This window comes from Andrographis paniculata, unplaced genomic scaffold, assembly GCF_009805555.1.
Source record: "Andrographis paniculata isolate CXL003 unplaced genomic scaffold, ASM980555v1 Contig30END, whole genome shotgun sequence".
Taxonomy (NCBI): Eukaryota; Viridiplantae; Streptophyta; class Magnoliopsida; order Lamiales; family Acanthaceae; genus Andrographis; species Andrographis paniculata.
Window position 1 is genome coordinate 1,856,661 of NW_026137563.1, and position 14,663 is coordinate 1,871,323.

The window sequence follows — 14,663 nt, forward strand, 5'->3', positions numbered from 1 at the left end:
TTATAGTGTGGTGTAGCAGCTTAATTAAATAGCTAAACCAAATTCAATGAAGTATTTTATTTCAATTTCGACTCGATATTTTATTGTGTGAGCTTGTCTAATTTGTTTAAAACTATGCAAGTTTGAGGTGAACTTAATCTCATCTAATTATTTTACTTTATATATATATTGAACTTGAACTTTATATGTCATATAACAATAACAGTATTCTATTGAAATTCAATGATCTTATTCAATCAAATTTACTAGATGCGATCATTTTACTATTACTAACTGCTTTGATTCTCCAGAAATTATTATTATTACTTTCTAATTTTTTAGTGCTTTTTGTTAGTGTTTTGGAGTTTTTGAGATTTTTTGTTGAGGGTTCTCAAAATATATAGAAAATTATGATGTTGTTTGGAGGAAATATATATATATATATATATTGAAAATAATATATAAGTATTTTTTATTTATTTTTGTTTTTTATAATGGAAATTGAAATAAACATTAAAAGAAATGATTCATTCTTTAATTTTCTTTCCTGTATTTTTTTTTAGTGTATTATGTAAAATAGACATTGGATCTTTTTAAAGAAATGTTGAGTGGGTGTGTTTGGAATTGATAGTTGAATTTGGTGTTTCGATATTTTAAAATAAAAATCAATTTTAAATATGTAAAATACATTTAACGTAATTAAGACTGAAATTGCAATGGATTTTCACATAGATAACTAAATAAACTATAATTGTATTCGTTGCAATTAATTGACATGCATTAATAATTATATATATATGCATAGTCAAACGATATCCTATTTTTTTTTTAATTTTTTTATTATTATTATTTTTTTTTATCATATTATATTCTTCTAGATATAACATACAAAAATATTATAAGCAATAGAATAAAATTAAAATTAAAAAGTGGTATTGATGAACCAAAATAAAAAATTTCTCCACTAGAAGAAAGCTTCCACAGCCACGACTCGGGGTTCGAGTTTCGATCTTTTCTCGTAATCAGTAAAATCAATAAATACCACAATTCAAGGTTTCCCATAATTTAATTAATTAATCAATTATTATTATTTTTTTTTTAAAAAAAGCAAGCATGTAGGAAACGATGATGCATCACTTTTCATGTCTTTCTATCCAAAACGATGAATCGACCAACCGTGGGCGGCGGCCGAGAATGAGAGGCCGACACGTGTCCGAGATTCGGCGGCGGAGTTTCAGTGTCAGGCGGCGGATATGATCATATTTCAATTAGAAATAAAAATAATAATAATAAAAATAAAAAGTAAAAATTAAACGTACGGCCTTACGGCCTTGATTTCCAAAAAGTCACAAACCCTGAAAAACTGTCGACGTAAGCTCCAACAACACAGAGATTAATGGTGGAAGAAGATGCCGAAAGCCAAAGCCGAAACAAGCAGGAGAACATTAAGAGCCTCCACAGTACGTGTCCTTTAATACTTATTCATTCATCTTCTTCTTCCTAACCAACACCAACACCGCCATCATCATCGTCATCGTCATTGATTTCTTTCTCCCGTCGCATTTCTGCACACACAGCAGCCTGACACCGCCAAAATTGCCATTACCTTTCTTCGTCATCGTTGTCGTCGTCTCTCGTTATCCAAAATTATTTTTATTTATTTAACTATATAATTAGCCCTAGCGATAATAAGTTCCTTCCAAAATTTCAGAACTGAAACTCCCTACATTTCAGCTCTCCCCTAATTACTGCTTCTCCATCACGTACGCGTATTTAATAGCTGTTAGCGAGGAGCGTGTGCCTGCAATACCTACCGCCATACATATATAGGAGTTATAATCTCTCGATCGAATTGAAGGAAGAAAGCAACCGTGATCGATTTGGATTTTGCGTGAATGGGGAGAGTGAAGCTGGAAATTAAGAAGATCGAGAATGCAACAAACAGGCAGGTCACTTTCTCCAAGAGGAGAAACGGTTTAATCAAAAAGGCGTATGAGCTTTCAGTTCTCTGCGATGTTGATATCGGACTCATCATGTTTTCCCCTTCCGGACGGGTCAGTATCTTCTCAGGAAACAGGAGGTACTGTTATCATTCACTCTCTCACCACTACTCGCACTCAAATCGCCATTAACTGATCCATTAATTGATCGAGTTTCTGGTCTGTGATAATCAGCACCGTCGAGGAGATCATGGTACGGTATGTGAATCTACCCGAGCACGAACGAGGAAGGTAATTCCGATATCTCCTTCATCATTATTAATTCGTTTATGTTCATCACTTGGTTAGTAATAATTTCTTCTGTCTTTCCAATCTGTTTATGCATCGTGCACTACAAAACAAAACACACAGGCTACAGAACCAAGAGGTAATTAGTCAATTATAATATCCTGTTCTTAACAGTTTTGACATTGTTGTGGAATTACTTTACCTAATTTATGATTATAGTATTTAACTGCAGTATCTACAGAAGATTTTGGGGAAGTTCAAATCTGAAGCAGATCATAATAGATACCAGGATCCTAACTGGTACAACATGAATTCAATTTCAATAAACAATAGAAGTTTAACCTGTTTGATGACCTGACTTTGCTTGATCTCTTTTTCACCAGTTCAACAAGCACAGTGGATTCTCAGGTTGAGGTGTGAAATTTAACATTGCATGTTGTGATCTTTCAAATTCTCAATCTGTTCTTAGTTAAATAAGAAGCTTGAATGAATGCAGGAACTTCAACAACAATTTTTCAAATGTAAGTGTGAACTCGACGATATGGAGAAGAAACTAAGGTGCCTAATGTTTCTTCTAGTAGGGATCAGATCATATGATCATTAATAGCGAAACGTTGTTCGATAAAATTGCCCTATTTACGCAGGATCTATGAAGGAGATGCTTCCTTAGTAACCACAATGTGTGAACTCCAGTTTAGGGAACAAATTCTTGAGGACAGACTTAATCAGATAAGAGCTCGCAAGGCGAGCTTCTGCGCCCCCGTCTACTTACAGTTTTGTAATAATTTCATGTTGTTTGAATTTGAATTCGCCGATTTTTGAAACCATGTTTTTGTTGCAGCATGTTCTGCAGGAGACATTGAACTCCCCTGATATAAAGCCTTCACAGGTTTGTCGAATGTAGGGAAAGATTTGACTTCTCTAAGTTTCAAGTGTTCAATTGATTTTGTGTATTGCAGGTGATGAATTTGCATTCAGAACCGACGGATGTAAATATGTTGGCAGCAAGAAATCAGGACACAGTTTTAGACTGGCTTCCACAGAGAGATCCACAAATCCAGATTCTCAACTTCTTGGATTCGAATGGATTGCTTCCAATGAGGTTCTTATGTTATATGTTCATTAACGATCGAAAATAGATTAAAGACAGTGTGGATGTGTTTTTATGACATCCATTTTATCTCCAGAGATCAACCTCAGTGTGAGGACAACATCATGGCACCATCCCTTTCTCTAATGAATGCCCAAGCCCCGAGTGTCCACGTCCAACAGAATAACTTGAGCCCAAACATGAGCATGGAAGATAATACGCAGAGGCCTGAATTCGGGCAGGTGATCGATGTTAATCTCTCCCTGTGGGATGAGTTGTATCCAACAGGTTTGTCTAACAGTCCAAGTAATGTGAACTAAATAAAGTAGATTTGTGTCATTCTTGCATGAACAATTTATGTTATGAAGTCTTGTTTGTAAGAAATACTATATATATGTAACTAACAGAATTCGAACATTGGCAGGGAGTGACCCATTCCCCACGACACAACCGAGGGAACAACGAGGACTTCTTGAGCTGTTCATGTCTCAGCTCAGCCCTGTGAATAATCAAGATCAGATCTGAGATGTCTGCATTTATTGAACAGATGTAGTTGAATAAAAGGGTGTTTGTGACATGGAATATATGTTTCAACAATACGACGATATTGCGTAGCAATTTTATGTTCTAATTCAATTAAGCTTCGAGCATGCTCTTATTTCTGCAGGGAAATTAGAGATGTGGTAGTACCTTAATTAAGATTGTTGTTTGATGAACTCCATAACCCATATGCTGCGTGCATAGCAGATAACTTTAAAGTCCAAGAAGCCTGCTTGCTTGGCTAGGCTTTCGAATTCATCCTTCGTCCGCTGTTTAGCTCCAAACAATGTCAACATCATGATATCCTTCTGGCAGGCATACTTTGAATGAACATCTGTAGAAGGGACTTCGGGAAGCATGCACTCCAACACGATCACTTTACCAGGTTTATCCTCTGGGATAGCTCTGTAGCAGTTTCTCAGAACTTGTAAACAGCACTCGTCGTTCCAATTGTGCAGTGTAAACTTATCATGTAAATTGAAGTTGTTGTTTAGAGAGATCAAAACAGAGCCAGATCAAATAGGTTTTGTGTCGAGTTTAACCTTGAATAAAATGGCTTCTGCTTTTGGAACTTCGACAAACATGTCTCCGCCAATATGCTCTATTCCTGAATCCAGACTTCTCAGTTTATAGTTAATACTGAGTGAAGAGTTGGTTTCGAGAAATGGAATTTCGGACTAATTACCTCGAGAGAGTGGAGCAGTTTTAATGACCTCAGGCAGATCAAAGTTGATTCCACGGATGGAAGGATATTTTGAAATGATCATTTCGAGAGCTGTACCGTCACCACCGGCAACGTAAACTATAGAATCTAGGTTTTCGAAACCATGGTATTTCTCCAAAACCTTGCCTAATATGAATACTGAATGAGCTCTCATGGCGTCGTGAAACGCCTCAGCATATCCTGTGTTCGAGCACTTCACGTGTTCATAGAAGGACTTGCCGTTTAGTCTTTCGAATAAAACGCCGCCTCCGAGCACTGCATCTTTCAGATTTTGGCTGCGGAATTGTGAACGCAAATTAGAGACAGCGATCGGAATCAGATGCGTGCATACTACAATATTTACATATAATTCATTCACATGGAAGATGAATTTTAACTGTAAAGTTCAAATCAACCTTCTTCGACCACACAGTTCATATTTAGCAGGATAGAATTTGGAATCAACACATGTTCGCGGTTACAACGGCACATACCAGACCAACAAGCTTTCCGAGTATTGGTAACCGAGCTCTTGATACTTAACCAACGACGATCCACTCGCGTCTCTGACAAAAAACTTCCCCGAAGGCGTCAGTCGGTAGCGTCGTTCAAACGCACCGCCAGGAGCAACCTCGCTCATCGAGCACGCAAGGAGCGAATAACTGGCGAGCGACCGAAGCATGGAATTCAATGCAGCCGCAGCTTCATCTTCCCGCCCACGGATCGGAAGACGAGACACGATGTCGGAAGTCGAGATCGGAACGCCATCGCCTGCTCCGCCAATGATGCTGAAGAGATCGAGCTCAATAGCTGCATTAAGAACAAAGTGAAATATATGAGATGTGGCAGCAGCCATTGCTTCAACTCCTGCATCGTCGTCTTCCCCGAATCCGCAGCTACTATCGGTATGATTCACCTTCTTCTCCATCTCTTCCAATCTGTGTTGATTTTTGAGTTGCTTTGCATCGCTATATATATATGCCTATGAGAAGGAAGAAAGAAATTCAGGTGAGTTTGTACGGGCTCGTGTTCCTAGCTTTATAAGTTTCATATTTTTAATTTTGATTAGGGTGTAGATAGCTGTGGTATCTATTAAAAAATATTCAACAAAAAAAATTAGGTGCTTGATGATATTTTTAGTTTGTGTAGATTGCTCAATTAAGGCTGTGTTTGTTTGGAGAATTGGATTAGATTTATACTATTCATCTAATTTTTTTTTCCCAAAAATATCAAATTAAACACTTATTTTTTATTTTTTATATTATAATGAAAATCAATTTTACATTCAAAATATCACGTTAACATCTATTTATATCACATCATACAACTATTCAAATTTTAAATTTTTACTATTCAAATCTCAACTCAAAATCAAACACCCAGACAGACACACTCTAAGCAAATTCTAAAACACGTGTGTTTAGTAAAGTATTTATTTATTGTTCTATTATTTAATTAAGTATATATTTTTTAAATTTCTATATCTTATATAATAAAATATAATTAAAAAAAATCTTAATATTAAATATTAATTTTAAAAAAATAAATAAAAATGAACCACAGTGATATCGATATAGTGATAATTAAGTAATAGAATAATGATAATTAAAAAATAATACTTATTTTGTATGATTTATATACATACGAAAATTTAAGTAAAGTATAATTACTAAATAATTAAAAAAAATATATTAATAAAAATAATTATAAAGTAAAATTAAGATAGAGTAAAATAATTATGTGAGACAAATAAAAATAAAAAATAAGGATAAAAATACGTGGAAACAGAGGGAGCAATAAGTTGAAAAATAATAGAGAAACTTGTTAAGATTTTTTTTTTTAAAAAAAAATGTAGATGGTCTAATAAAAGTTTGTTTGAAGAATTTAGGTGAATTTCTACTATTCATATAAAAATTTTTTCCTAAAAATATCAAATTAAATATCTATTTTTTATTTTTTATGTTATACTAAAAATTAATTTTATATTCAAAACATCACATCAATACATGTTTATATCATATCATATAACTATTCAAATTCAATTTTTTTACTATTCAAATTCCAATCCAAAATCCAAACCCCTAAACAATCACACCCTAAATATGCTTCGAACCGGTTTCGGACCAGACTATACAAGGATTAGGCCGGCTCAACCTATGGATTATGTCGTACTGGATCAGCATGGGATTGTATTAAATACCCAAATTTAGGCTTTTTATGATGGCCCAATCTAGGCCAGGATAAAGTGGGTGGGTTATGCTGTGTAATAGACAAATATAATTAATAATCAAATATTCAATTAAAAAAATATAGTCCAATAATAACCGTACGATATAAATTAATAATAGACATATAATCTAAAGTATTTCAATAATGCTGATTTGATAATGTGTTGTATTAATATACAAAATAAATAATATATTGTAATATATAAAATTAAAATTATATTGAGTTTATCTATCCATAATTTTTTTTTCATATGATTTTTAATATATATATTTTATTATTTTATAAAAATTAATATTTAATATAAAATATTATTTTTTATATTATGGATTCACATAACAAAAAAAATATTAAATTAAAAATCTAAATAAGCAAATTCATTATTTATTATTAAAATATATATTGCATATTATAATCTCATGTTGATATATGCTGATTGTAGATTCCATACATTTACAAGCCTACCACAACAGTACGACAACTCGCCGAAGCATTGAAGGTCCAGGGACCACAAAACCAGATTAATCTGCACCATTGGACAAGTGTACGGCTTCTGTGCCCAACGGTGGAGATCAAAGACCACTCGTGAAAAAAAATTAAATTTAAATTTAACATAACCGCGAAAACCGCTCCATAATTTTTTATTTATTTTCATATTGGCGGCCGCAAGAAGCAACATACAGTGGACCATCAAAATCAAATTTAAATCAAATCTAAGAACACTAATTTCAATCTACATTCAATATTTTCAACCAAAAAAAAATCTCCCGCTACATAAAATATTTTCGTTTTCGAAACCTTCGCCGCAAATCTGCAATGGCGGTTTTTACTAATCTCCAAATTGTTTCCGCATTATATAACCGGGAAACCTTTGGTCATAAATGGCTCCCCTACTCCGGTCGGCGATTTCCCTCTCTCTTTCGCGGCGTTAGCGGAGCTCCTTTTTCGTTATTGCAATAATGGCTATCGCAGAGGATTGCGTTAGGGTTACCCGGTCGGTGGCTGCGGCGGCGACGAGGAAGAGAGCTGCCGAGGCAGCGGCGAAGCTTCCGAATAAAAAGCAAAGAGTGGCGCTGAGGGAGATTCAGAATGTATTGCCTCCCCAAAACGTGGATACAGATCGAAAACAGAAGTTCCAGGTTTTTCACGATGGATTGGAAATTCCGGCGACGAAGAAAGTGGAGGAGACGGCGGTCGACATACGCGACGATCCGCAGATGTGCGCAGTATATGCTCCCGATATATACGAATACCTTCGTCAAATGGAAGTGAGTTGAATTCGAGGATTTATCACGATTGGATCTGAATTTCGGTAAATTTTGGTTGAATTTAGATCTAATTTGTGGTTGCGGTTTTGTATTGTTCAGATGGAGCTTAAGAGACGACCGTCGCCGGATTACATGGAGACAGTCCAGAAGGACGCGACGGTGAGCATGAGAGGAGTGCTGGTAGACTGGCTCGTCGAGGTATCCGAGGAATACAATCTTCTTCCCGATACACTCTTCCTGACGGTTTCCTACATCGACCGATTTCTCTCAGTAAACGCCATTAGCAGAAAGAGGCTCCAACTCCTCGGCGTTTCTTCAATGCTAATCGCCTCGTAAGGCCATGGATAATTGAAACCTAATTTCTTCATACCGCATATTGCTGTTTTGCCTTTCCTCATCTAATTTACTGAATTCTTCAGGAAATACGAGGAAATCGATCCTCCACAAATCGAAGATTTCTGTTACATAACAGATTACACTTACAAAAGAGAAGAAGTGATTAAAATGGAGGCCGATGTGCTCAAATCTCTCAGATTTGAAATGGGGAATCCTACAGTCAAAACATTCCTCAGGTATAGATCAAATCCGCCATGTTTGATTCAGAGGGGAAGCTTTTATACAGCTGTTAAACTAATTTAGATTCTGTTTCTTTCCCTGTGATTGCAGAAGCTTCACCAGAATTGCTCAACAAGACCATGAGGTGATTCAACGATTCAATGACTCAATTCTTTATCCATTCCACAAATCAAAGACTAACATAATTAACTCTATCTGTTTTCCTATGCACACCAGGTTTCTGATTTACAATTGGAGTTCTTGTGCTCCTATCTAGCCGAGCTAAGCTTGCTGCACTACGGCTGCGTAAAATTCTTGCCGTCCTTGGTGGCTGCATCTGCCGTATTCCTTGCAAGATTCACTCTGCAGCCAATGCTACATCCATGGGTACGATAATCAGTTCACAATTCTTTGAAATATGATGATGATCCATTGTTCTGAATTTTTTGAGTCCCTTTTGCAGAATGCAGCACTGCAGAAACATTCCGAATACAAACCTTCGGATCTCAAGGAATGCGTCGGCATTCTACATGACTTACAATTGAGCAGACAAGGGCATAATTTAGTTGCTGTGAGGGAGAAATACAAGCAGCATAAGGTCAGTTTTGAGTCTTTAGAGTTAACACATTGTTTGATGAATGTCTTGTTGTTTTTTACTGAACTTGTTGTCTTTCTGTATCAGTATAAGTCGGTGTCGACGCTGTTGTCGCCGGAGGAAATTCCGGCGTCTTTCTTGGAAGAGCCTTGAGGAAGATCGTTGGATTTTTTATTCAATATTGTTGTAGATAAGAGCATTCAGAGTTACCAAAGAACAAATTATTTGCCTTTTGATACCCATAAAGAAAGGAAATAAATATTTATGATGATATACATATTTTTGCAATTCTTGCAATGCTGCTGTGTTTTTGTTTTTGGTAGAGATTGCCAACTGAGATGGTCTTGTAACTTAAAATTATAAAAATTTAATATATTTCAATTTTAATTTTTTTTATGTAGTATTGAAAACATTTGTTAAAGTTATCTTCTTTGTTAGATTTTGAATTTTTATTATAATAAGATTGATTATTTTTATTAAATAATAATTATTTTTACTAATACACTTTTTAATTACTTATTAATTATATTTTACCTAAATACTTGTGTCTACAGTAATATATTCATATTACATGGAATGAAGAGAGTAATTATTCTGATAAAAAAAAAAAGAGTAATTATTAAAAACTTATTATTTTTAATAAAAATTATAAAATAATTATTCACTTACATTTTTTTCAATTATAAAATAATTATTTATACAAATACAAATAAAATTTATTTTAAAAGATCTAATTCACTTACATTTTTTTCAATTATATAAAATTGTGTTATACCATCCATTCGACCCTTGCTCTCCACAGGATTCGGATCAAAATCCCAAGCCTGATTTGCTATTTTTTTAAAATTAAAATATCATATTTAATCCTCTGTATTTTAGGTATTGTATTAATGGGTTATTAATAAAAATATTTGTTTATTGAATAAAAATAAAAATAGAAATAAAAGAATTGTGAAGATATATGAGGATAAAAATTTAATTAAATGAATTTATATTTATTAAATATATTTAAAATAAATAACTTTATTAAAAGAAATCATCTTTGTAGAATGAACAAAAAAAAAAATATATATATATGTAATTGGATGGAGTATAATGAATATCTACTTTTTAATTAGTATTTTGAAACATAACTTTTATTACATTTAGGTGTGTTTGTTTCTATGTTTGGATTTTGAATTGAGATTTTAACAGTAAAAAATTTGAATTTGAATAGTTGTATAATGTGATATAAATAAGTGTTCGATGTAATATTTTTTTTGTCGTATTTTCTTTTTCATATATATAAATAATACTCCTTCCGCCCCATGTAATATTAGTTTATCACTATAGATACGAGGATAAGAATTTAGCTAAATATAATTAGTAAATAATTAAAAAGTATTTAGTAAAAGTAATTATTGTATAATAAAAATAATTATAAATTAAAATAACTAAATAGTTTAGTTAAAATTTTAAAAAATAATAAAATTAAAATATAATTAAAGTGTAGAATCATACTTGCAAAAAAAGAAAAAAGGAAAGACAAATTATGAGAGATGAAGGAAGTATATAATTAGTCTGTTACTCAATATTTGTCAATGAAACAAATTTCCATAAATATTACTACTTTCGTTGGGCTCTAAAGTCTTATTTATTTATTTTTTATTAATATTTAAATATTAATTATTAAATCAAATTATAGTAAAAATTAAAAAAATTGCAAAAATTCTTCAATTAGTGTCTTATAATAATAATCGAAGGATATTTGTATAAAAAATTATACAAATATAAATATATTTTTATTATTAAATACAATGACTAAAAAGTAAATGCAACATTTAGATACATATAGAAAGAGTATTAAAACATACAAACATGCACATACATTAATATTTCAAAAAAAAAAAACGCTGACGGAACAGACAATAATTTCAAAATAATATAATATAATTAATATTTTTAAAAAATAACAAACAATTTTTAGGTTTTTTTTTAAAAAAATTTTAATACTTAAAGTATTTGAATTAATGTTTTTAAGCATGAGTTTAATATAAATAGTAACATTATATTTATTAAATCCACAAAGAGATGACCAATTATTTAAACTTTAAAAATTATACAAATATTATATAATAAAAATACAAAAATTAAATAATTAGGAAGATGAACACTCTTCGGTCCCCAACTAGCTCTGCCACTGATAATACTCTTTTATTTTCGAATAAATTGTCAACTTTAATGCAAAATTTTTTGATAAAATATAATTAACAAATAACTAATAAGTGTTTTCGTACAAATAATTATGATATAGTAAAAATAATTATAAATTAAATTAAATTAATTAAAAATAATTAATTAAAATTAAAAACTATATATTATATAATATAATTAAAATATATAATTATATTTCTAGAACAAAACCTAAGGATAAATTATCAGTGATAAACTGAATTTATGATACGAATAGAGTAAATTTTATAATGAAAATTTTTCAATGAAGTTATGAGGGAAACCGGATGTAAATGAAATGTCTAAAATACCCTAGCTAGCTAGGTAATAAATAATGTGGCGCGACAGGAACAGTCATTGTTGGGAGCGCCCGGACCCCAGGACCATCTGGATAAAATAAGTGTAACAAAATAAAACTCAAAACCCTAGATAAATCTAGCCCGGGAAAATCGCTGAAATTTAGCGAAATTAAGCTGTAACTGAAAACCACCTACCCTCCTGTTCTCCCTCGCTGCCTTAATTTCGTTTCATGTTGGAGCCAAAATTCTACCCGCCCGCTTAACTGTTTTACTATTTTTGTTTATCTAATATCCATCCATGGCGGTTCTCATATCTTAACAAATCAATTTTAGTTTATATAATCAGGATTCGGAGTTTCTTTTTTCCCCCCAAACACCTACGCCTACGCCCTGTCGTGCTCTCATCAATTCGATCGGCGTCTGCCTTTCACATTCGTGTAGCTTTTGATTTTCTAGAGTCCCCGTTTTTCGTAAAATGGCTAGCCGAGGAAAAGGCAACCTCTCATCAGGGAAGAAGAGAAGTTCTGAGAATTTCTCTCATCAGTCTGTAAAGAAACAGAGGGTGGTATTTGGCGATATTCAAAATGTTTTGCCTTCACTATTTGGAGAGAAGGATCCATTTCATTTAGTAGACGAGCTGCAGGAATATAAGCCTAAAAGTTACTTGGAAAAAGTTGTGGAGAAAGTCGCTGAAGCGGAAGAGTATTCTGCTTCCGAAGATGTTTACCATTCTGATGTATATGAATATCTTCGTACCATGGAAGTGAGTTTGAACAAAAATTTCAATTTCTGCTATAGGTTTTCTTACTGGTTTGATTTTGTGAATTAATTCGATGTTCTCCATCATCACTATTGTTCAGAAAGAGGCTAAGAGAAGACCGTCTCCAAATTACTTCGAGACAATCCAGAAAGAAACGACGCCTAATATGAGAGAAACTTTGGTGGATTGGCTTGTAGAGGTTGCAGAGGAGTACGATCTTCACCCAGAGACACTGTATTCGGCAGTTTCTCATATTGACAGATACTTATCAGTGAATTCTATCGACAAGAGAAGGCTTCAGCTGCTTGGAATTGCATCAATGCTGATTGCTGCGTAAGTGCAGGCATCTAATTTCATCAAGCCTGCAACGATTTGGTGCTCGTTTTGTACTCACAATCAATTTTGGGTTAAATTCCAGGAAATACGAGGAGATTGATGCACCGGAAATAGAAGAATTCTGTGATACAGCAGACAACTTGTATAATTTGCAAGATTTGGTGGAGATGGAAGCAGATGTGCTCAAAACCCTTAGGTTTGAGGTTGGAAACCCCACAATCAAGACGTTTCTTGGGTAAAATTCTGCCACGATTAACTCATGTTTTGTATTTGTTAAACTCCTGTTACTAAGCTTGATTTGTTTCTTTGGTTGAATTTCAGAAAGTTCACTAAAATTGCTCAACAAGATTATGGGGTGAGAAATTTTACAGTGCTTAAAAACTTGTGGGTTGTTTACATTACACACATTTTAATTATGTCTTTGTGTGTTCTATGTTGTCTCTTTTAGATATGCAGTCTTCAGTTGGATCACTTGGGATGCTATTTATCAGAGCTAAGTTTGCTGGAATATGGCTGTCTAAAATTCTTGCCTTCCATGGTGGCAGCATCTGCCATTTTTCTTGCAAGATTTACCCTGCAATCAAACCTGCATCCTTGGGTACGTAGTGCGCGTAACTTAGTAGAATGGTTACAAAGGTGAATAGGCTTATGCATTGTGCATTATATTTAAGAACCAAATGTCTACTTTCTTGCAGACTAAGGATCTACAGGAAGTCACAGGATATAAATCTTCTGATCTGAAAGAATGTGTGAGCATTCTTCATGACTTGCAATTGAGCAAAAGAGGGAGTGATTTGGTTGGTGTAAGGGAGAAATACAAGCAACTGAAGGTATGTATTGTGATCATATATTAAGTTTCTTCATTAATATTTGTTCTTGATTTGGCATTGAATATGTATGTGGTGGTTGGTTTTGACAGTTCAAATGCATGTCCACACTTCTGTCACCTTGCAAAATACCAGCATCCTTTTTCAAAGACAAATGAAGATCGAGTGGAGTCTAGTAGGATCATTTTAGGATTGATTAATTGATTAGTTGATTATTTTGAATATAAGCAAACCTTTGTACAAAAAAAATTGTACAGTGAAAAATAGTTTATTTAATAAACTGGTTCAATTTAGTTCAATTGTACACTGTGTTAAATAATATTCCCGTCCCATATACTACACTACGTTCACGTTGCCGTTTCTTACCCACTTTAATCTTATTTTAAATTTTTTAATTTTTTTTTAAAATTTTAGTTAATCTAATTAGTTATTTTAATTTTAATTTATAATTATTTATATTATTGGATAATTATTTTCATTAATATATTCTTAATTATCTCTTAATTATACTCCTCCTAAAATACCGGAGACAATATATTGTATTAGTTATTTTTTTATCTAATTTTTTTATTCCAAAATAGTTGACTGTATTTGATTTTTTAATTTTTTTTTGTTTTAATTATTATTTACCCAACACAACATATATTCAACGGAATCGTATTACTTTGTTTACTCAACATTTTTAACCATTCCACATAATTATTATTAAAAAATTACAAATATACACAAGTTAATATAATATATATATTATTTACTCATAAAAAGTTAACTATTTAACAAAAAATATTAATTTTTATATTATTAATATTTGTGCCACAAATAAAAAATTAATTCATTTAACAAAATTGAATGAATAAATTGAATATATATATAAATATTTTTTAATTTATGATTAATATAAATTAATTTTATAAAAAATAAAGAGTTTTAAATATAAAGAGAAAAGAGTAATACTCCCTTATTCCCTTAACAGTTTATCTATTTTTTTTCATTTTGTCCCAAAGTATCAATTTTATTTAGTAATTATACTATCTAATTAACATTAC

At 32.3% G+C, this 14,663-nt stretch overlaps 4 protein-coding genes across 5 annotated transcripts; 3 read left to right on the forward strand and 1 right to left on the reverse strand.

The window, feature by feature from the left end:
- Nucleotides 1-1,321: 1,321 nt before the first annotated feature.
- LOC127246916 (agamous-like MADS-box protein AGL66) lies at nt 1,322-3,955 on the forward strand. 2 transcript variants are annotated; one of them, XM_051268570.1, is made up of 12 exons: nt 1,322-1,439; nt 1,691-2,059; nt 2,154-2,210; nt 2,331-2,346; nt 2,440-2,507; nt 2,591-2,621; nt 2,704-2,765; nt 2,852-2,951; nt 3,049-3,096; nt 3,167-3,309; nt 3,395-3,585; nt 3,722-3,955. In XM_051268570.1, the coding sequence occupies exons 2-12, from the start codon at nt 1,875-1,877 to the stop codon at nt 3,820-3,822; spliced, it is 1,002 nt and encodes a 333-aa protein (XP_051124527.1). In that variant the 5' UTR covers nt 1,322-1,439; nt 1,691-1,874; the 3' UTR covers nt 3,823-3,955. The 2 variants fall into 2 exon arrangements, with proteins under 2 accessions (XP_051124527.1, XP_051124526.1); XM_051268569.1 differs by having other exon boundaries at nt 1,343-2,059.
- Nucleotides 3,754-5,650, reverse strand: LOC127246917 (caffeic acid 3-O-methyltransferase-like). The gene is made up of 3 exons (XM_051268571.1): nt 5,035-5,650; nt 4,523-4,836; nt 3,754-4,444 (listed from the first exon to the last, which is right to left on the reverse strand). Exons 1-3 carry the CDS (start codon nt 5,466-5,468, stop codon nt 4,353-4,355), a joined length of 840 nt encoding a protein of 279 aa, XP_051124528.1. The 5' UTR covers nt 5,469-5,650; the 3' UTR covers nt 3,754-4,352.
- A 1,912-nt stretch (nt 5,651-7,562) lies between these two features.
- Nucleotides 7,563-9,520, forward strand: LOC127246733 (putative cyclin-A3-1). The gene is made up of 7 exons (XM_051268261.1): nt 7,563-8,034; nt 8,134-8,366; nt 8,454-8,606; nt 8,701-8,734; nt 8,827-8,976; nt 9,053-9,187; nt 9,272-9,520. The coding sequence occupies exons 1-7, from the start codon at nt 7,726-7,728 to the stop codon at nt 9,335-9,337; spliced, it is 1,080 nt and encodes a 359-aa protein (XP_051124218.1). The 5' UTR covers nt 7,563-7,725; the 3' UTR covers nt 9,338-9,520.
- A 2,337-nt stretch (nt 9,521-11,857) lies between these two features.
- Nucleotides 11,858-13,854, forward strand: LOC127246814 (G2/mitotic-specific cyclin C13-1-like). Its single transcript, XM_051268397.1, has 7 exons — nt 11,858-12,457; nt 12,555-12,787; nt 12,873-13,025; nt 13,112-13,145; nt 13,239-13,388; nt 13,486-13,620; nt 13,710-13,854. The coding sequence occupies exons 1-7, from the start codon at nt 12,170-12,172 to the stop codon at nt 13,773-13,775; spliced, it is 1,059 nt and encodes a 352-aa protein (XP_051124354.1). The 5' UTR covers nt 11,858-12,169; the 3' UTR covers nt 13,776-13,854.
- The last annotated feature ends 809 nt before the right edge of the window (nt 13,855-14,663 follow it).